Source organism: Neopelma chrysocephalum, unplaced genomic scaffold, assembly GCF_003984885.1.
Source record: "Neopelma chrysocephalum unplaced genomic scaffold, ASM398488v2 Primary Assembly neopelma1_133, whole genome shotgun sequence".
Lineage (NCBI taxonomy): Eukaryota > Metazoa > Chordata > Aves > Passeriformes > Pipridae > Neopelma > Neopelma chrysocephalum.
The window spans coordinates 835,947-858,301 of record NW_020897795.1 but is presented as its reverse complement, the minus strand read 5'-3'; the positions used below and the strand labels follow the sequence as shown (position 1 = coordinate 858,301).

Here is a 22,355-nt window from a genome sequence, read left to right as displayed (position 1 = left end):
AGTGCTCACTGAAAGTTGAGAGAGGCACCTTTGCTTCTTACAGTGATGCAGGCAATGCCCGATAACCCAGAAAGCCAAGCTATGTGGGAAAATGAAATATAATTAAAGCATCTCTTTTTAATAAGTATTTATAAAGTACCTGTTTTATGAAATATACAAAGTCTATGGATCTTATCTTTACAATTATAAATAGAAGTGTCTTATTGTAAGGACCTTGACTATTCATCCAAGGTGACCACAGTAACATTCTTAGTAATAAGCCTCTGGGCTGCATCAGACACTTCTGCATCTTTCATAGATGACATTTTCTCATAAAACCACTTTCAGTGACTTTTAGTCAAGGAGCTCAACTTCTGGCCCATTCTCAGCAAGAATTAATCGTGAGCTTAACTATAACCATTTGTACAAACACTGTCCTGAACTGGGACATGAAGCATTCTCCAAATTAATTTAATGTAATGTAGACATTAGAAATAACATCTAACATAAATTTTAAAATACCTACTTCATGGTGAGTTTTATGGCAGCAAAATCATGGCCTTAGTAAAGTGAGAAGTGGTTTTTAACTATTGATCTCATTTGCAAGTAAGAGATTTTAAGAGTTTCTATATTAGTCCAGGTGAGACACAGTTAGAATTGCCTCCCTGCTACCATTACTACCAAGCAGCCTTTGTTTTACATATACACAGTAGCTCCTGTTTTGCAGGATAATCCACAACAGATTTGGCTCTAGTCAGAGCCAAAGACAACAGCTTTGTGATAAAATCTGCAAAGTTATCTTTGCATTGGCAAAAAATATTCCTGGTCTGTGGACACAAGAAGACCAACAGCAATCATTGTGCTGACTCAGCATAGCAATGGTTGAGAACTAAGAACAGACTCTACACTACAAATGTACAAGGTACTCAGTAGAAGATATTCAATGCTAAAAACTCAGTGCTTGCTTTGTTATTTTCCATAAGTGTAATAGCAGAAAGATGGTTACATAAATTAGTTAATAGGAATGAAGCCCTTAATTATCACAGAAAGAAGTGATGCCATGTGTATTTAGAAACCAGATAATATCAATTCTCTGGGACCAAAAAGTTCCTTGAACTAACAACCATTAGAAACTTTAGAAACAAGAAGTTATACAGTCATAATTTTCTCTTAAAATTGGCTATGGAGTCTCATAACTTGCATCCCAATAAGTTCTGGTTAGTAGAGCAGGATAGAAAAAAAAGTGAGGAAAAAAGGCTGTCTGGGTCTTTGATAAAGAAAAGATAATGTCTCTGGAGGGAGGGAAAAAAAAACCCACAAAAAAACCTCCACAAGCCAAACCATGGAAAATAGAAATTTTCCTGTGTAGTTTCTTAAGCAGGGGTTAGTAGGTCAGGGGAGTGAAGATGACAGAGGAGTTCCCTGAAGAATCAATAAGCACTAGAGTATCCTGACTGGCTTAGAAATAACACTTCCACATACAGTTAAGCTGTTTGGTAGCTTTCTCTAACTAATTCACCTGTGGATCCAGTTTGGCAGCACTCTGAGCAATACAATGCTCTTTTCTCAAACACCAACCAACGTGCAAAATTGCTAAAGGCAACTAGAAAACATTCATGCTCAAACTGGAACATAATCTGACCAAGAACCTCATCACCTCAGGGAACACTCCCACCACCTGTAAAGGCTCCAAGGAGGGACTGGGACAAACAGCAGTGAGGCAGCAAATAAGAAAATGTCAAAGATCATGACAGTAAGTACCAGTGAGAAATTAGAGTCAACGCAGAATTGAAATGAGGATTATTCAAAGAACTTTCAGGGTCTCTGAGAGGAAGAATGTCTTCCCACTGATGATGCCACAGGGGTCACAAGCTACTTCGATGGTTATTATTTTTTCATCAACATGAATTCACCTCTCCAGGGTTCAGGTTCATTCACATGATTTTCATCTAATGGCTATTTTAGCTGTTTCTCTGGTGAAGTGAATGATAGTCCTACCGCCTTTTGAACTATTTCATCCTCACCTGTGATAGCTTTGTTGCACTAGGTTGTATTCAATCATGGCATTCCCTTCTGCTGGCATTCAACACTTAAATAAAAGTTTCAGAAGAGAAAGGCTTTCAACTTCTGTCATGATGCAAGGCAGATGCTCCAGCAAATGCTTGTTTTGTGGAGGATTACAGGCAGCCCTCTGCATTTGTTAGCCACCTTCAGACACAAAAAATAGAAGTGGCTCAGACTATGTTTTTCTTGCAAGTGCCTTTTTTTGCGGTTTCCTCTCCTATGAGCAACTGTCACAAAGAAATATCAAGCTGACATTGGTTCATCATCACTGTTACCCAGCCCAGGTCTTTGCAAAGATCCTGTCTTGAAAAGCTGATGCTTCAGGCCACAGGGTTTACCCTCGCCCATGGTGCAGAGCTTCTGCCTCAGCTGTTTTGAGTCTCCAGGTGTGGAAGAGAGCTGAGTGGTAGTTCCAGAGGTACCCTAAAACCATAAAGAACTACCATGATCACCTTCTCTAACCTTCCTTGTACACATCCTGCCATAATTTTCCCAAAGAATGAGGTAATTTTTTCCAGCATTTGACATTTAGAGAGCTGCCCAATCCCATTCAAAGAGCATTAAGGTATGGACAACCATTTAGGAAATTGTATCTTACTACAAGCCTGAATTTGTCTCACTTCCATTGACAACTACTGATCCTTGTTATGCCTTTGTCTGTGAGGGCAATTTTTATCTCATATCATTCCCATGTGTCTCCAGACACAGTGCAGAAGTCATGCCGAGCCTGCCTGTAAGGACACACAACAAGGGCCAAAAATCTTATAGCTTAGGGACTGCTCTGTGGGAAGACAGAAAGCTGTTGTCACACCATCACAGGGAAAAGAAATTCAGCATTGCAAACTTGAAGTCAACTTCTTTAAATAATACTTGTGATCAAATGCATGCATTGATTCCTGGAGAAGTGTAACATGTGAGTTGGGAAGAAGTGAGGTCTGTGCTCTGGAGGGGAACTAGTGTCTAAAGCTGGTAGAAGCTGATTAAAATTTAATATATCATCAAAAAAGGGAAAGGGGAACCGAACTGTTCCTGAACCTGAAATTCTGAGACATTAAATACTTACTAAAATAAAATCTTTATTAAAACTCAGACTTGAAAGACATCTCTTCTGGAGAACAAAAGCTTTGTTCAGTTTTTTGTTGAAAATCCATTTCACCACCTAAGTAAAACACTTCTGGAAAAATTTCCCATCAGTTTTTCTAGCATCCACTGAGGGGAAACTTAATCTTCTTCCATAAAGGCATGAAAGAGAAGAATCTGCCCCTTCTCACAGAGGAGATCATAATTTAGTCTTTTAAGAATTCATGAAAAAGACTTAGGAGCGTTCAGCACAAACCCCCTTGTATGCATAGCAAATGTGCTATGCCCAACTGCTGGTGTCCCACTCCTCCAAGCCCACCCTGAGCAGCAGACAGCAGATGCTCTTTAAACCCAGAGTCAGCTGCAAAGGAAAAGCAACCAAAAGGCAATAATCCTGCTCTGCTTCCCCTTACAGCCAACTTTGTATACAAAGCTAATATCCTTTACCTACTTTTGTCAATCTGGCAAGGAGTGGGCAGAAAGGAAAAATAAAAAAATTAAAATGGAAGAGATGAAAAACAGGTGCAGAGCACATAAAGGGAGAAGTGAAGATGGCAAGAAAAAAAAAGGGTGAGAAGTCCAAGGGAAAGATTTATTGGAAGCATGGATAGTAAAGGAGGAAAAAAAAAAGAGAGAGAGAAAAATCTAAAAAGAAAATAAAGAGGATACAGGATTGAGGGAAAAATAAGGCAAGACAAACACATCAAAGGCAGCATTATAACAAGACATAATGTATTTCAATCATACAGCTCCTCATTTTCCAGCATGAGAAGTCTTGAAAGAGTATTTAGTAAAGGTATGAATTTGATAGACAAGCAGATGGTACTTCAAAGACATGGACACATAAAGAGCAATAAGAGACCAGGCACAGAGATTACACAATCTTGGGAAAGTTGCCTCTGTCAAGGAACATGATACTGGCAGGTAAAACTAGGAGACAGTGAGCATGTAATAAAAGCTTAAAAAGGCACAAGAGGGGAAAGCAGATTCTGTGTGAGTATAAGAAGCAATCATGAATGTGATTGCAGCATCAGACTGTTCTGTTTCAAAGATTTATTAATTTCTGAGTACAAACACAGACATGTCCTAGAAATATGGGCAAAGGTTTAAGATTCTCTAACACAAAGGAAAAGTAGAAATATATTTCTGTCTTCTAAATGGAAAACTCTGAAATGGAAAAGCATCACGGGATGTAAAACCACGAACATCTTTATCAGATACTGATAGAGAGCTCCTGCATAATTGGAAAACCCAAGAAACCTTTTATTGTGAAACTTTTTAGACACTCAGAGCTTTGATCCTGAGGAACTGGAAATGCTCTGCTAGTATGACAGTAACAATTAGGTGCAAAAGCTTCTCAAGTTCTCCACAAATCAATTTAACCGAAAGAACAGAACCACACAGCTTATTGTAGTGGGTCTGAACCTAGGCAACCCACAACACATATTCAACTAGTGCTGACACAGTTCACAGCAATCTTAAGATTAGACATCCATGTTAACTAAAGATGAAACTACCTTCTAGGCTCTTGAGTTCCTTCTCAATGGTGCTGTGTAATGCCAGGCACATTCAATGCAATGTAACAGCGACCACGCTAGAAATGGATTTTTTGACAAGGACTGCAAGATCAAGCAACAAATAGAAGAGCACATTTTAATGGTGTGTGATTTATGAAGCTGGAAGCCAGAGATTAAAGTGATGTATAATGCCTTTTAAAATACATATATTATCTGGTGAGATATCCTTACAATGACTTGCAAAAAAAAAATGTCTTGTAAGGAGAGGCTTGAACAGTAAGAGGCAAACCTAAGAGCATATCAAAAGGGAGGAAGCACAAGGTATGGAACAAATTATGAGGAAGAATAAAATCCTATATAATTAAGCCAATATTCAGTGACAAATGATGATGGTTCATAGAAAAATATGTCAATAGTAGGGGTCTATCTTTGTAGAAAACCATACAAAAAGAACTGCTTTATTATGGAACATCCCACTGCTGGGGTCCTCTCTCAAGATAAAGGCTGAAGACACTATGGAATATAAATTAATTTTAAAATGCTATGTTTCATTAAATGTGTAGTACAAGGGAGCACTTGCCAACCCACCCTGCTCCGTGTATCCCTGGAGGAACTACATTCCTATGCAGATGTAATGCTTCTATCTATGTTTAAGGAGTACACAAGGCATACTCGAGCCAGGACTCTATGGAGTTACATGGCTGTAACTTGTGTTTCTGTGATTTGGGAACTAAAAAGATAAACATTTTTTTCCTCTAATTTTGTCTCAAACTGAAAATAAATGGGCTACCTTTCCAATTTACAGCAGGCTCTATTACATATATAAACACAGTTAAACACATCAAATTCGAGACTGAAACTCTCAACAGACCTTTAGGTGTAGTAGTATAATTGAATATTACTATGATTATACTGTCAGAAGCAAATGAACAGGTACTTCACTTTATTAATGTTATTTATAAGTCACTCTTGAGAGGGAAAAGAAATGAACAATTATTTGAAAAAGCTATTATATCTTTAAGTAGCAAAGAAACAAATATGCTAGCTTTTCATATTTCAATGTAGAATACTAATAAAACAGTTTAATCTTTTCATTGTCTCCATTTCTCCTCAGTTCAGTTTTCTAAGGTTTATTTCAAATTATTTATTTAAGAGGAGCCAGAAAGTAAAGAATGCCCTTGTTAAGCCTCTCTTGTAAAACACAGCTACATAGTATTGTTGTATCATAAGCAAACCAATTTTCACAAACTTTCTCCATCTACTAGAACTGGTGAAAGAAGAGGTGTTTCCATCCATCTGTTTTTTAACCAAAAAATATTGTTTCCAGCAGGGTGGTAAGCACCTAAATCAGTAATTTTCAACCTATCTTGGCTGAAGAATTACTTCTAATTACACTAATGTGGCCAGTGCATCAGACAGTAGATATAAAGCTGGTAGACTTATTATGGTAAATTTTAAAAGTTGAAATTTCACCTAAGTGGTTTGGCTTTTCTCCTCCAGGTAAGAGAAATTTTAGTTCTTAATAAAATTATGTTCTGAGATACTACATCTAAATGCATGATGAACTCATGAACAAGCAAGATACCCTGAGGGGTCCTTGACCCCTGCTCATCCACATTCAGGACCTGGTAAAACTGTGCAGTACCTGACCTGTGGCCCAACCTTTTTGATTTCTTTTGCAGAGAAACCAAAACACTGTGGAGTGAAATGAGGAGAGAGAGCTGGTCACAAATGAAGTCCTGGGTCACATTCCACTGTGGAATCAAGACACAGTATAGTAAAGCCTATTTGGACACAAACAGTTACAAAATATTTTGCCACTTCCTTTTTCTTACAATTGCCATGTAACTCCCATAAACTCTGTGATACAATGGATACAGTCGGGTTTTAAACCTTTAGCAGCTATGCCTTTGTGGAAGTTATGAGAATTAAACACTACTGCAAGATATAGTATTACTAATTAACATCCTCCCACATTTTATATCTGTTGCCTCAGCATCATTCTCCTTATACAGACTGCATTTGGTTCTAAGCACCCCAAAATTTCTTCCTAAGCAAAAAACACTGTGATGGTAGGGGATGGTAGGAAGCAGTCCTGCATTCCTAAAGGGACAGATTACATGGACTACTCAATTTTTCCCATATCTGATTTCTATGAGTCAATGATTGTATTGTTCACCCCCTTCAGTAGCAAAGGAGTCATCAAGTGACTAGTGCTCAAATGCAGCTGAAAGGGCAGAAGTGGGGCTTGTCTTGAAATGAATGCCGTTTCTGTGCAGGTTAGCTATGCAGAAATTATTGGGAAGTGGAGAAGTAGTTGGGCTATCCCTTCATAAAGATCTAACTCTTCATCAGCCTGGTCTGTGGTCTCAGCAGACGTCACTTGAAACTCAGTCATCTCACATGGCAATGCACTATGAGCTCTATCAAACAAGTGCAGCAAAATAATGGGTTCTTTTAGGCCTTTGCTTACATGAGAAAAGTCAAAAGTGTCCTGTTCTCTTACTAGGAAAAGAAACTCTAAAGAGTGCCAACACTGAACTTTCTTTCCCTTTTTGCTGAAAATGTTCCTGGGGTCTGTGATGTACCAGGAAGGGGGGTGGCACAGAAATACATCTGCCTCAATTAGTGAGCTACAATTGTTACCACACTAGCCACACACTGCCCCAATATTCTAATAACCCAAGCTAACATTTAACATTTTAAAGGCAAAATACCAACGAGACTAGAACCAACCATTGCTTTATCAAAAGCAAGCCATTCTCCTAAAGACTGTAATCCAACGAGGTGCTCCAGATTAACAGGCAGCAGTCAGCATCCATGCGGACACAGCTTTGTTCCTGAGGAAGATTGTCTTCTTGCTGTGTCACTTCCTACTGCAGAGATCTGAAGAGAGCACTTGTATGAATATCACTGTATACAGACGTTGCAGGTAACCAAAGGATGTGCAGAAATCTAACTGCTTTTGCAATTAGTAAGCGTGGAGGATCAATGCAATCTCCAATGAATCAATACTTCACGACTTAGTAGGAAAAGCTGTACCTTACAGCTTGATCCAAAGCTCAGTGGACTCACTGTCTTTCCACTGTCTGCAGCGGGCTCTGAAGGAGACACACGAACCAGTTGTGAGGCTGAAAGATGACGCGAGACTCGACGGGGCAAAAAGCCTCTCATCTAATGACAAAACTCAGTGCCCCAGCACTGAAGTGGCTGTCCCAGGTACTATCAAAAACTAATATTATTTCTCTAGTCCTTGTAGGTCAAATTCATTCCTTTTAATTCAGTTAGGTGTGTTACCTAACACCACAAAGTGCCCCCTCCACTTAGCACAGCTGAACACAGGGGCAGTAGAGCAGTCTAGCATTGCACCATAGCAGAGCTAGAAGTGTGGCTCACCAGCCAATACAGTGGGACAGCTTGCTGGCACTACTGCTGGCTCTAGCTAGTGCTATAAATCCTGGATTTTGATAAACATAGAGAACCAGATTTTAAAAATCTGCTGACAGCCAGGCCTCCATGATGAATCAAGGAGCTCCTAAGGATGGCAGCACACGCCAGCCATGCCTCAATGGATAAACCTCCAAGATGTACTAATCTCCATCTCCCTCCAGCACTGAGTTAGTTTCTGTTAGGAATTAATCTTGGGTGTCTGGAACAGAAAATAATTATGGCAGGCCCCGGAAGCCTGAAATCGCCAGCTCTCAATTAATTCACACTTACCCATATGTAAATTCAGTGTGAATGCTGTCAGCACATTTTCCTCATTAGAATTCAACAAAAGTTTAGGAAAACAATTGTTTTACTAAAGAAACAAATGTAGCTACAGTGCTGAATTAAGTCTGTAAAGAGAGAAATCTTCAACTTCAAAAGTTTAATTTGCATATCAGTAGAAATCTACAGGGGAGCCCAAAGCCAAAATTACTACCAACACATCTTAAACTACGTAAAAGGCAAGACTGGTCATCGATCATGGAACAAAAATCTGAGTACAAGGGAAGAAACTGCTATTGAACTGAATGCACTCAGATTAAGGCTGGCAACGTTCATAGCACGTGCGGAGGGACACATCTGATTTTACAGTGGGATGGCCATGCCCTCCTCATGCAATTCGGTGCACACATACTGCACTTGAGGGCCAGGGAAGGAGGGAAGAAGTCAGAGTCCTCTTAGACCACAGATGAGGTTCATGTCTCCAAGATACAGCTGCTAGTTGCTGCCAGAGTGTACAAGCAATTACAAAAAATGAGGCATCTGTCCTTCATTGCAAAAGGGCTGTCATATGTGCAGCACATGACTTAAAATTTGTGATGGCATGCACTGGAAAAGCAGTGGAATATGAAGAATGCAAAACTGCCAGACTCACGTATGCTTCTGGTGCAAAATACTTAGGATGAAATTTGCTTCACATAACAAACATATCCATTCTGTGAGATAATCTGATGCACCTCAGAATTCAGACTGAATGTTACAAACTGTAGAGAACACTACAGATTTGATTTTTACCCACATATGAATCATGTACAGTCACAGTTAACATTCCTCCCTAGCTCCAAGCACCTGACAGGTGCCTAAGTTAGAAGCGGTCAACCTAGGTTCCCTCAAAAAAGAGCTGAAAAGAAGGAAGTTCTCACCGTGTATCACCTTCTGGAAGGCTCCCCTACTGTACCTATTCAGAGCTCAGAGGAAATGTTAGGACATGTGCTACAACAGGTAGTAAGACTACTTCAAATTAATACTAAGCTATTAAATTAGACACAGTGCCTAAAGCCTCTTCAAACCTAGATGACAGCTAATTCCAATGAGAAACCCTAGCCAACACCACGGATTATTCTTCTGGAGAAAAAAAGAACATCCTCTATATTATTAGAGTACTTTTCTACCAGGAAAGATGATTTAGGAGAAATGCGAAGCATCTGAAATAGAAATTCTAGAAGCTTTTGTTCCTTCTCTAGTTAAAACCTACTTACTCAAAAAGCAAACAAAGTCATACTCACAGCTCCTATGCCATGCTTCAAGCCAATAAACACAGAGATGCCAGTCTGCAAAGGCTGCAGCAGGTGATGTACAAACTGAGTGCATCCTATCAGGAGAACCCCAGAGCTCCGCATTCCTTGTAAACGCAGATGTCACAACTCCACCTCACCCTTCTGGATGTGCAAGCAGTGACCTCAGTGCAAGCTCCCCGAAAGCAAAGGCTTTCCATGCGGTGACTGAACCAGTTCAAATAGCACACTTTGTCTGCTCTGTCTGGTGCACTATAAATAAATCCCAGATATTAAGATTTCCATAACAAGCTTCAATATAACACTACCCTGGTTTTGTTTTGGGGGTGGTGGGAAGGAGGTCTATGAACCTCCTTCAACTTGAAGCACAGAGTCTTGCTACAGTTGCCTACAGATTTTAAAATCAGGAGGCACCACACAAGCTAAGGGTCATCGGCATGCACTGTAGCACAGAACAGGAAATATAATTAAACATAGAGCTGTGAGGTAATATCTTTGGCAGGAGAAAGAGAGCTTTGGGAATAAAGTGGCAAGGGCAAAGCACTGTGAAGTGGCACAACAACATGGTCAAGAGGAGCAATGAAGCTAGAGATGAAGAAGCAAGGCTGAGGGTGAGAGGAGCAGAAAAAGCAGCAAAAAGAGATAAAATGACAGTTAAGAGAAAGAAGGCAAAGCATATTGAAGAGAAGAATGTACATAAAACACCTCTTAGGAGTAACAGTTGCATAGTAAGGGCAGGATCCACATAGTTTTGCAACAGGATATACTTTTCTGTATAGAAAGAGTTTGTTTAAACTTCTATGAAACCTCAAAAAAAATCTGTGAGAGAGGAAAAAAAAAAAGGGAGTAACAGCATATTTCTTTTGACTTTTAAATTGCTTTTTAGGTCATATTTCACCCTCCCCTCTCACCCTCCAAGTATTTTCCAGGATGGAATTTTCTTCTTCCCACTCCAGGATTTGGCGTAGGCAGAGCACTGCAGATGCTGCTGAACTCAGAAAGCAAGAACCTGATTCATTCTTCCCTTGAATCTTGTGCTATCACTTAGACTGGGAACGAGCAGACGTCAAAGGCTGCAAGTCAGAAACTTGCAGCCATAATTTTACACAGCTTGTATATTCACTCCGTCCCAGTGTTAACAGTGGTACCAGAGGGAGAGTAAAGATAAATCCAGTTCTGAATCCTTGCTAGTTTGCCAAATATTTAAGAATAATTGTTTTTCCTCCTGTTCCAGTAGACTGAGGCTCTAAAACTCCTCTCAGGTTTGACTGTGCGCAGAGGGCAGGTTTTCTCTAAGGTAATCGTTATTCAACTTTGCTGAAAAAAAATCCTTAAAATGAAGACAACCTCATCCAATCAATCAGCAAAGCCCTCCAGTCTCAGTGATCATGTTCCACAAGTTCAGATTATTTTCTGCAACTTTCCTTTCATTTCAGCCTCTGGTACTGTACAATCCCACTGCTGGGTATCAATTCAGTACTCAGAAAGGATTCTCGGAAGGAACCCTCCGGAGTCATATGACATAAAGAAGATTCCCCCATGATAATTGATACAATGTTCATATTTTTTAAATCTAAGGCCATTTTCAGTAAGAAAGTTTCCCTGCTTACTTCATCTCAGAACTTTAAAACAAACCAAAGCTCTAACATTTTAAAAGGTTAGACACATTTTTTACTCCCACTGTTTCTTAATAAAACACCATTTGTGTGGGAAAACAGCTTAGTGCATACTTCAAAAACAGGCAAGCCATTAATTGATCCAACATGTTGGCAGTTTTAGAGAAACCCGCTACAGAAGAACAAGCGATGCTGCATCTTAAATTTTAGAACAGCCTGGGCTTTACTTTGAGGGTGCGTAAGTATGCCAAGCTCCTACTACTTTATACTGCTTAGTATATAATCTGAGATACTTTAAGTAGCAAGAAGTATAATCTGAACAGCCAGCAAACCATGTGCAGGTTATAAAGCACACAGTTTTAAGCAGCTCAAGAGGTTATGAGTTGCTTGTCTCACAAACCCAAAGGAAAGCACTAAAAAACTCCCCATCATCCACCAACCCTACCAAAGAAACACGAATTTGCTCAATATAAATTGTTAATCTCCCAAAGAGGCTGCACACAAGAGGTCCCAAAAGCACTACTTTTGCATCAGCAGTATTATAGCACTTTAGTTAGGTAACAAATTGCTTCTCAGCACATCCATGCTAGCTAGTTTACTGTGGAAATTTAAAATGTCATTAGAATAACATCCTGTTTTGCAGCATTACTGTGTTTCAATCTACCCCTAACTCTGCTGAGATTCTGCTGGCATGAAACAGCTGGGCATGATTAGTTACTGGATGGAAACCAAACTGAGATTTCACAATAGGTGGCATTTTGTCTCCACGCATAGGCAGCTGGTATAACAGACCAGTGACCCCTGGCAGAAAACACCATCCCTAAATATAAATCTGGTGAACTGTTTTTAAAACAACATTGTTTCAGATCAAACACTGTTACAAAATCGGTGGGGGTTTTTTCGTGGGCATAAGCCAAGGTTTAGGTTGTTTCCGATGACTGGATTTTGCCTTGGTTCCAGCTGACGAGCACATGTTGGGAGCCAAGCACCCATGTGCTGACACTGCAAGCACTAACTCCATCTCATCGTTCACCTGGGAGAGTGAAACACTCTCCCCCATTCCAGACCCGGACAAAATATCTCATGTTCTCACCAAATCAGATACTCGACATTCCTACTGGATCTCACAGCTTTTACACTATTGCAGCCAAGACAGTGGACACCGTGTTCCCTACTTTACTGCACCTCCTGATAAGCCTGCACCACACCACTACGCTTCTCTTCTGAAGGTCTCGATCACACCCGATCCCACACAGCACCTGCCAGAGGACCCTCGGGACACAACAAAACACGGGTGCCTCGCAGTGGGCTCAGCGTCCCAACCATTCCTCTGACTAGACCCAAACTTTACACGTTCCAAACTTTTTACCCCTGGAGCATCGGCGTGCATTGCTATGGATGTGCTAGCAGCACATCCATCCTTTGCCATGGCAGCATGGAGAGGTGCTCCGTGCCCCCCCCACGATGGGCACCCACCACCCGGCGAGGCCCACAGCCCGCCCTGCTCCCTGTCAGGAGGTGCGAGGACACCTTCCCCCAGAGCAGCTCCCACCCCAAGGATGCGGGACATCGGAGCGGGCTGGAAAACAGCGTCCATCCATCCGCCCGCTCCGCACAGACCTGGGGGCGGCGGGGCTCACCTGCGTGGGGCATGGTGATGGTCTCGTTGGCGTTGCTGGAGCCCACGTTGTAGATGACGACGGCGGAGGCGTTCTGGGCGGCGGCGTGGCGGATCTTATCCTTGTAGGTGCAGTTTCCCCGCGGGATCAGGGCCACCCAGCTCTTGCCCGGCGCCGGGGCGTTGAAGCGGGTGCCGGGGTCGCAGGCGAAGCGGTCGGCGGGCGAGGCGGAGACGGCCACCTGCCCGCGGGCGTCCTGCTTGGGCGACTGCTCGCCGTACCGCCCGCACTCGCTCTTCTCGCTGCGGAGCTCGGCGCCGCCGCCCGCCGGGTCGGCGTAGGTGATGTTGACGAAGGCCGTGTACCACTCCTCCTTCTCGGCCACGGTGAAGTCCAGGCACAGCAGATGCACGAAACAAAAGGACAGCAGCCATGTTGAGAGCGCCAGGCTGCGGCACGCTTGTATCACAGACATTGCCATCTTCATCTGCCGGCCCCCCCGCCCGCCCGGCCGCCGCCGGTCCGTGTGTGCGTGCGCGCCCCGAGCCGCCGCTCCGAGCGGGGCGGCGCTGCCGCCGCCGGGCGCCGTGCGGGGACCGACGGAGGGGGAGGGGGGCCCTCCCCTCTGCGGCCGCTGCCTAATTCATGTCGGGGCCGTTTGATTTCCTCGGGCTGGCCCCGTCCCCGCCCTCCACCTCTCCCTCCTTCTCCCCTCCTGCCCCTTCCTCCCCCCTCCCTCCCTCGCCCTGCCCGCACAGCTGCCTCCCCCGCTGCTGGCAGCGCGGCCGGGGGAAGGCGCGGAGGAGGCGGCGCGGCTGCGGCGGCGGCGGCGGCGGCGGGGGGGAGTTCCACACGCACGGAGCGCGGCGCGGTGCCCGCCCGGGCCCCGCCGATGGGGCTGCGCGGCGGAGGGGCTGCCCGGAGAAGGGGCTGCGAGACCCGGTCTATCCGAGGGGCTGCCCGGCGGGAGGGCTGCTCTCTCCCCGGTCCCTCGGAGGGGCTGTCCGGCGCACGGGCTGCTCTCTCCCCGATCCCTCGGAGGGGCTGTCCGGCGCACGGGCTGCTGTCTCCCCGGTCTGTCGGAGGGGCTGCCCGGAGAAGGGGCTGCTCTCTCCCCGCTCTATCGGAGGGGCTGCGCTCCCCGGGGCGGGCGGGGGCAGCGCCGGCGGCGGGAGCGGCGCGGGGGCTCCACCTTCCGGCAGTGGGGCGGCAGGGCCGGTCCGAGGGCCGCGTGGGAGCGCCGGGAGCCTGGGAGCGGGCGCCGGGCGGGCGGTCCGCGCCACCTCCGAGCCCCGGCTTCAACTGGGATTTTGGTGTTTTCCCCTCTTTTCCTGGCAGGCGCGTTTACCAGACTCAGGTGTAACTGGCAGGAACACAGAGAACCTCGAAGGCAAAGCCTCGAAGTCCCTCTCTGGAAATACCCAAACTCCGCGGGCACCGATGGTTAAACAATATGTTTCATTTTGGCTAGGAGAAAGCCCGGATCTGGGGATTTTTAGAGTGTGAAACACCCCGAAAGAATTTTTGCCACGACCCTGACCCCTCTCAAAAGAATCAAAATGCAACTGACTCTATGCCTGTCCATACTGTCGCAAATGACTGGCAAGAATTCCAGTTTTCCATCACCGTATTCAGTAACAGAAGGATATCTCACAAGATTAATTAGGTGGTGCCTATTTTAGGCCCCTTGTCATTAAAATCCGCTGCTAGAAATACCATTCACTTTCATTCAGATGAGTCCTTGCTTGTGTCAATATTCGCCTGTTTCTGGTTTGTGTTCATAGCTGCCATTGATTGAAGCACATAGGAGGCAACCTTAACTATATTTTACACACACTCATGCTGCTTTGAAAAAGGTATTTCCCCAAAGCTGAAAAAAGTGCATTTGGGAGAAAAATGTTCATGTGAGTAGGGGAAATAAAATAGAGATATTTACCGGGAAATATGGTGGTTTACCAAAAATTTTACTATCAAGCAAGAGGAAAATTTTACTTGAAAACCCATTCTTGGAAAAGCAAAATCAGCAACTGAGAAGAAAAAATTACCATGTAGAACTAACATTGAAAGACAAAAGTAGATGGCAATCAACATTAATTAGAAAGTGTTGAGATTTCATCATGGAAGCAAAAGCTGTAAGGGGAAAATCCATGCCCTTTGAAAATCCAATCTCATGTTAGGGCTATGGGCAATAAAGCATTTGTGTATTTGGAATCATAAGGAGTATTATTAGAAGAGGAGGATTAAAAAAGGTATAAAGTATTAATAAATATTTCAGGATTGTATTTGGAAAGAAAGATGTGTTTGCCAGATTATTGACTCATAAAAGAGATATTAAGAAACATTTCCTAAGAACATATAAAAACCAACACACCCAGAAAAATGAATCCCAAAAGAAAGGGCAAGAGTGCCAGCTCTCTGGCACTGCTTCAAGGAAATCTTGGCATAATAGGAATATCTGGAAAAATTTAGTGTTCAGTTTCCTGATAAGATCCAGGAAAACTAATTATGGTGACCAGGTTGTTACAGGCTGATTAGCCTAACACTAACCAACCCCAAGAAAAACAAGAGAGAAAAAAATCCAACATATGGGGATAAAGTCTGTTTTTATGGGAAGTGACCTGCCAAGCAAACATGATTCATGTTTTTGTGAGGAAATTATCAGTGTGGTTAGTAAAGTTACACAACCATGTCTGTAACAGGTTTTTGAAAATGATACATGACATTCTCATTACCCGTGTAACCTATTACGGACCAGATAAGATGAACTTGGTTGAAACAGAATGTCCTTTAATAGAGCTTAATGCAAAAACACGGCTCTAGGTGACTGAAGCTGCCAGCTGCTCTGGAGCAGTACACACAGGGAAGGGTTTGGGGGTCAGAGGAGGAAGGAATTTTGCTATACTCCTAGGGAAAAGGGGCCTAAAGAGGATGCAGCTAGCCTCAGATGTTTCAGAGGAGTAACAAGTAGGAATAGGGAAGCGATTTTCTCTCTGCATGAAACACCAGTGAGATAAATATTGGAAGCTGTCCAGTTTTGGGATGTACATTTAAAAAAAAAGATATTGAAATGCTTGAGAAGGTTAAGAAAAGAACCCTAAAAATAATTTGAAGTAAGTCCTCTCCAGGGAGAGATTTCAGTTGCCCAATCTATTTAGCTTCTCAAGAAGAGAGGTGATATGATTACATTGTGTAAGTACCATCACAGGGATATAACAACAGGTATTAATAGGCTCTTTAAGCTAGTGGATAAAAGCATAACAGGAATCAAAGATTAAACTAGACAATGCAACTCAGAGCAAAAGTAGCTGATTAAACAGTGCTTGTCCACTGGAGAAAATTCAGAAGGGTGACTGTCCTGGGAAGTGAAAGACAAGCTGCTCTTATATTCAAATTAAACAAACAAACACCACTGAAAAGCATGCTTTAAGTGCAAGATGTGAAATTCTTCACAATTAATTTATAATCCAGGGGTCGCTTCTCACCTTGAAAGTACTCCTGAATGAAACAAACAGAATACTTGAGCACTTTTGTTGCTGAAAGCTGAACTACAATTAACTAGGTAAATGCTTTGACTTAAAATCACCTAGTGTGGTGCAATTGTTGATGGTGGTTCGTCCCATGTTATTTGTTCCTGTTCACAGGAATATCTAAGCTCCCCCAGAGCTCTGTTCTGATCCTGGCACAAGAAAACCGTGCTTTCAATGAACATCCAAATGGCTGTAAATAAGTTTCTCCTCAGGCCAGCAAGACATTTGCCACCACCTTACTCTACCCTATGTTCTCTCCTTCAAAAAACCCAAGCCCACAGAAGCATACAAGGCACTCGCCCAGCATGATCACAAATCTCCTTGCCAGAATTACAGTGAAAAGCACAGTCTCTACTTTTATATGCTACTGAAAATAATTTTAAAGTGTCTGTAGCATTGGAGTGAGGGGTGTCTCTCTGAATTTTTAATGTTATATATTACTTTAATAATGTATTACAAATTCTTCTCCCTGTTTTCTGTGTTTCTGAAGTGACAATAATTCCAGCTGAAGCATACCTTGCAGAAAACTACAAGACCATCAAATTCAAACTTGAGTATATGAAATAGGATTAATAAGTAGAAGAGAAGTGGCATGTGGGGAACTCCAGCTCCGGATTTGATCTATAAAAATTCAGAAGCTGGATTTAGGCAACAGCTGATAATGAGCAATGTTGAAATTCACTATATAACTACCTCTACTATGTGCTGCAATACTGTGTTAGAGTGCCCTTTCAAAAGGTAAAGTTCATTAGTTTATACTCTTTCGGGTTTAAAAGGTAACTTGTTATGCTTAGATTGTGCTGAATTGTGTGACTGTACCCAAAATTCCTAACAATCTCAAAGGGAATGGCTAGGAATTGCTTCAGTTAAAGGTGAGGAATCTCTGCCAGATTATCAAACCCCTCTTTTATGGAATCCCATGGTGTTTTTGGACCTCTATCTCAGCATCTTAGGACAGTCCGAGAGGTAAAATGGCAAAAGATTTAAAAGCGAGGCTTTAAAAGACTAGGTTGCCTAAATTCTGATGAAATAAGGATTTACCTGGAAATTAGGAATCTTAATACAGAAGAATACAGAAGATGGCATTGCAGGATATTGAAAAAGCCCAAAATAGGTGCATGGGCTTGCTTTATCACTAACGGAAAGATCCTCCAGCAAGCAATTCAGAGCATGCAAAGTTGATACCTTATTTTATATAGGACCTAGATATTCCCAAGGGTCAGTGAATCTGCGTTGAACTGGGCACAAGCCAAAGCAAACCTATGGAAAATATCCACCACAGGGTAGGTGAGAAATCCCACCTTTCTTTCCACTTTCAGGAGGTTTTGGTCAGTTCCCTCTGCTCTGAGTGTGACAAGTCCCCACAGGAGTAGGGTCCTCACAGGTGCTGGCTGGGAGAGACTTGGGGTTAGCGTCAACTTCAGTGCAGCTTGAAGGTTTCTTGAGGCTGATGGGCAGCAGGAAAGTTGATGGAGATATGATCTCTCTGCAGGTGCTCAAGACAAGGGGTTCTTTTGCCTTCCCCAGCCATGAGAATGAAATTTATTCTTTTTTACAGCTGGAGAAGAACAGATGTTAACACTGGGACACCACATAAAGGATAAAGCAACACCATGCCCTCACCCATTTGCTGCCAATACTGTGGTTTGAGTTAAAAAAACACATTGTGTTTGTTCATTTAGAGAGTTAATTGAGCATTACTCTTTTCTTGTCTGAACTGACATTGTTAATACTCCATCCATCTTCCTATTCATATGCTAATAGCTAAATTACCTGTCACTTTATTCCGGAATCGTGCCTTAGACTGTGATACTGCTTCATTCTTCTGTAACATTGTTTGAATTACTATAGTTGCTACTGCAGTTCTGGTTTCATTTACTTTGGTCAATCTGAAATATTCTTGATAATGCTTTGATACTCTAAAGAAAGCTTCAGAGTAAAGTTCCAGAAAAAAACCCTGTGTTGGAGCCAAAATAAACTCCTCATGGAGCTATAGGAAAAGTTCAATATAATTTATAGGGAAAGTGATATTTCCGTTTTAAAATTATGAGAAGAGTTCAAAGAAGCTTTACCTTCTTTGATGTCTATTAAGTTTTCATAGCAAGATGGTGCTCCCTGTGTTCCAGAGGCAAAAGCTGACATGCCTGATCATATTTGTTTAGTGCCTACTTTCATTAGAGATTTTTTGGTAAAGTACAAGAACCCAGGAGATTGATGATGCTGATGAACACCCTTCTGCTCATTCCTTATTCTATTATAGCTTCCTAAAAATATATGGCATTTGAAAGAAACATGTCATCTTTCTGCAATTTCTTTCTCTTCTGTAATAGCTCACTCAGTTCCCTTACACTTTCTGCATTTTCCACATTTCTCATTATTCTCACGTAGAAGCTTATTCAGCCCCTAGTCAAAATATTGCCTTTTCCTTTGCAATGTAAAAATATCAAAAGTTTTCTCCTGTTAATAGGTTATTTTCCTTGCTGTTCAATAAAGGGAGGTATTTGAATGTCTCAGAGAAAAAGTGAACAGACAAAACCCAACCCTAGCTCTACAGGGTAGCCAAGGTGTCAGCATCAGGCCAGCTCTTCCTGCCATCCCAGCCAGGTTTCTCCTGCTGGACACCAATAACTCGATTACAAGTATTCACCTTAATTATTGCTCCTTGCCTACTTGCCACCTTCTAAGGCAGAGCATATGTAACCAAAAATATCAAAGGTTGACCAGGGCCAACCTTTGTTAATGTTAAGCTACAGCTATTAAGCTTAACATCTTCCACAGTCTGCAGCATGGGGGGAAATGAGGGAACTACTGTGATGAGCATCTTCCTTGAACAGTCAGCCTGACCAAGTGGAAACAGCATTTAGCTTAAGTGTGGAATAATGCTCAGATCTGTATTTCTGCATCTGTGCTGGCTGCTCTGGTGATGAGAGACACACAGAGAGTGAAGTGCAGTCCTGCTGAGCCAGAATGTCTTAATACACAAGAATTCCAGCTCCAAAATGGTGTCCGTCTCTAGTGTTTTAATCATCTTCTAGGGGAAATACTGTGAAGAATCAAAAACAAGATGTAACCTATAAAAGAGATTCTTTCCAAAAAAAACCAGACAAATTGGAAATTTATTACCCAAGACTGTGTAATGAGTGGAATATGCTGCAGATGCTGCAGAGAAATGCATGATTAGAGATGATCTGTGCCTTATTCTGGATGTTCATATGATCTTGAATGAAGAGAGTCATGCTAAGTGCTAGTCAGGTGGCTCATAACTTCTATGGTACAATGATAAATCTTGGAAGTAGAGGTTGCCATTCTTTGCCTAAAAGAAATACAGAGTTGAGTCTCAATGTGGAAGAACACTGTCTATTGTGGACAACATATATTAAATACTACTGCAGTTTTCAAATTAGTGGCAGAATCCTGCTTCACACTATTTTGGTTGAAACATATCAGTGAATATGCTGCAGAAGAGGTAGTAGTCACACAGACAAAGTTACTTGCTCGCCGGGCATCCTGTGTCTTGTTCCTTGAGCAACCACCAACAATCCTCTGAATGCAGTAATGAAAAGTAGATGTACCCAGGATAAGGGTGGGAATGTTATTATGGGGCAATTCAGCCATATGCAGAGATTCCTGATCTTTTTTGAGAGACAGGAAGCACATACCTGAATTAATTGGGTGTTTTCCTCTACTAATACACCTTGCTGGTGATTTTCAATAGAGGATTTAAACAGTGTCACACAGGCAGCAAACACAGACACTTGGCCAAATAGAAGACAGTAATATGTTCTCCTGAAAACAGATGGGTGAGGTTACTTACAGAGGTTTCCCAAGAGAGATTCCTGGGACTGATCATATTTAACACGATCATTAATGACCATAGTGCATACAAACAAAATGGGGAATTCATTGATGGCATAAAATAAGGTGCCATTGGCAACAGAGAGAAAGGAACACAGGAGAACCTTATTGATCCAACTGAGAGAGATGTGATGAAATTCAATAATGCCTAATGCCAGGTCATGAATTTACAGACTGAAAATACATACTTCTGATCTTAACTGGAAGCTTATTTTTTGGGATACTAGTTCATGAAGATGATAATGTCACAAAGATCCCATTAACACCCTTTCCCCCTTCAAATGTGGCCTTAAAATGCATTAGCAGGCAGGATCAGCAGCAGTGGGGGGCATACAAATTTTTTCACATGAGGTCTCAAGGAAACCCCCCTGGAGCTGTGCATATGAGGAACTGCCCTGGTAGGAGATGCAGAAAAAGGCAGTTAGAAGACTGAGGAAGTAAAGAATTATTAATGAAAAAGTTAAAAGCTTCGCAACAAGGGGATCTAATTGCCCTCTGGTATATCAAGAGGGCTAAATGCAGTGGAAGAAAAATAGCAATTTAGGATTTGGCACCTAAGAAAAAGATTGATCATATATAAATGAATACAGAGGGAAAAAAATGGAGGAAAGCTTTTAATTAACAGAACTGTTAAATTTTCTTACAACCTAGATGGAATTAAAGAAGATGTAATAAAATGATGTGAAGGAGTTATTAAATGATTACATGCAAGAGCAAGATTTGGACTAGATGATCCAGGAAATCTCCCTTGTTTACATCCAAATTTAGCTTTTAAAGTTGTCAGGATATTTCTTTCCTTTCCCTAAAAATAGCATAAATAGCGTTATTGGAAGACACCAGACGGTGCTGCCACAAAGAGTTTTACAAGCTCAGTACATCCAGACTTTCATTTCTGCAGGTTATGGACAAAATGCTGTGTAGCTGTGGCACATTAAGCATATTTAATGATGTTCCTGCATATGCTACTGAAGTTTGTTTGCTGCTCAAATCTGTGACTGAACAGGTTCTTAGAAGCAGTGCTACTGCTCAAGGGAAGCACTTTCATATGTAGATATTAAAATTCCTCTTGAAATGGTATTTTTACCGCTAGTTTGAATGAAAATTGCAGTGAATCCTAGGGATGCCAAGCACACGAAAAAGATGAGAGCCCAGGATTTTGCGGTCTCATTTTTTTATTTCCTTCATTGGGTCTTTCTTTAAATTAAATGGAAGGCTATGAGTTACCTGGGCTGTGACTCAGACTATAGCCTATGAAGACTTTGTACTCAGAGTTAAAGGAAAAAGTACGCAAAGTGTTTACTTAAAAAATTGATAGAGCTCAGATGGGTTTTATTAATTTTGAGCTATTACTACTTCTCATCCTCTTTGTGCTTTAGATCTCCGTCCTCCTGTAAGGCTAGTCTTCAAAAGTAAATGTTCTCAACTCATCACTCATATACTTCAGACATTGCATTTAGAGTTTAGATAATAGCCCTATCCTTTGTATTGTGTCCTCTTATCTCATACATTTATAAACTGTTTACCACTACAACTGCAGCGACAGAGAAATGGTCCATGCAGGGGAAGAACTGATGAATGATTTATAAGTACACTTTTAGCAAAAAAGTCATTCAAGGAAGTTTGCTCATCAAGTTCTCGTTCTAATCTCTGATCTGGGCCTTTTTTTTTAATAAAGAATTGAGTGCAGCAGTGCGCAATAACACTGCTGTTTATCTGACAGAGTTAAATTGCTCAGATCCCTTTATTACATTACACCTTTATTTGGCATATGCCTTAGTCAATATCTTGTCTAAAAGCTTCTTTTTGTGAAGAGACTAAAAGTTTTGTTGTCATACAAGTCAATGTAATTGTTCATTTTAGCATCATCCTGGGAGAAGAAAAGACTTTCTAGAGTCAGTATGGGTTTGTTTGTTTTTGCCACAGATAGCAAAGACTAATTAGGATTCCTGTAAGAGAGTCCATTATGATCAACTATGCTGATTTCCTACAATGCTAATGATGTTATTAACATTTAAATTGTTAATATGGTTTTTAATATCAGATATCGTTCCTAGGTCCATGTTTTATGAGACGTTAGAAAGAAAAGGTAAATTTT

The 22,355-nt window shown here is 41.8% G+C and overlaps 1 protein-coding gene across 1 annotated transcript in view; it reads right to left on the bottom strand.

Moving 5' to 3' along the window:
• RNF150 (ring finger protein 150) overlaps positions 1-13,597 on the bottom strand; it is a 116,615-nt gene extending 103,018 nt beyond the window's left edge. Inside the window, exon 1 of the mRNA XM_027698849.1 lies at positions 12,900-13,597. Coding sequence (XP_027554650.1) covers positions 12,900-13,365 — 466 coding nt within the window. The 5' untranslated portion in view covers positions 13,366-13,597. The remainder of the gene's footprint in view (positions 1-12,899) is intronic.
• Between the last annotated feature and the right edge of the window lie 8,758 nt (positions 13,598-22,355).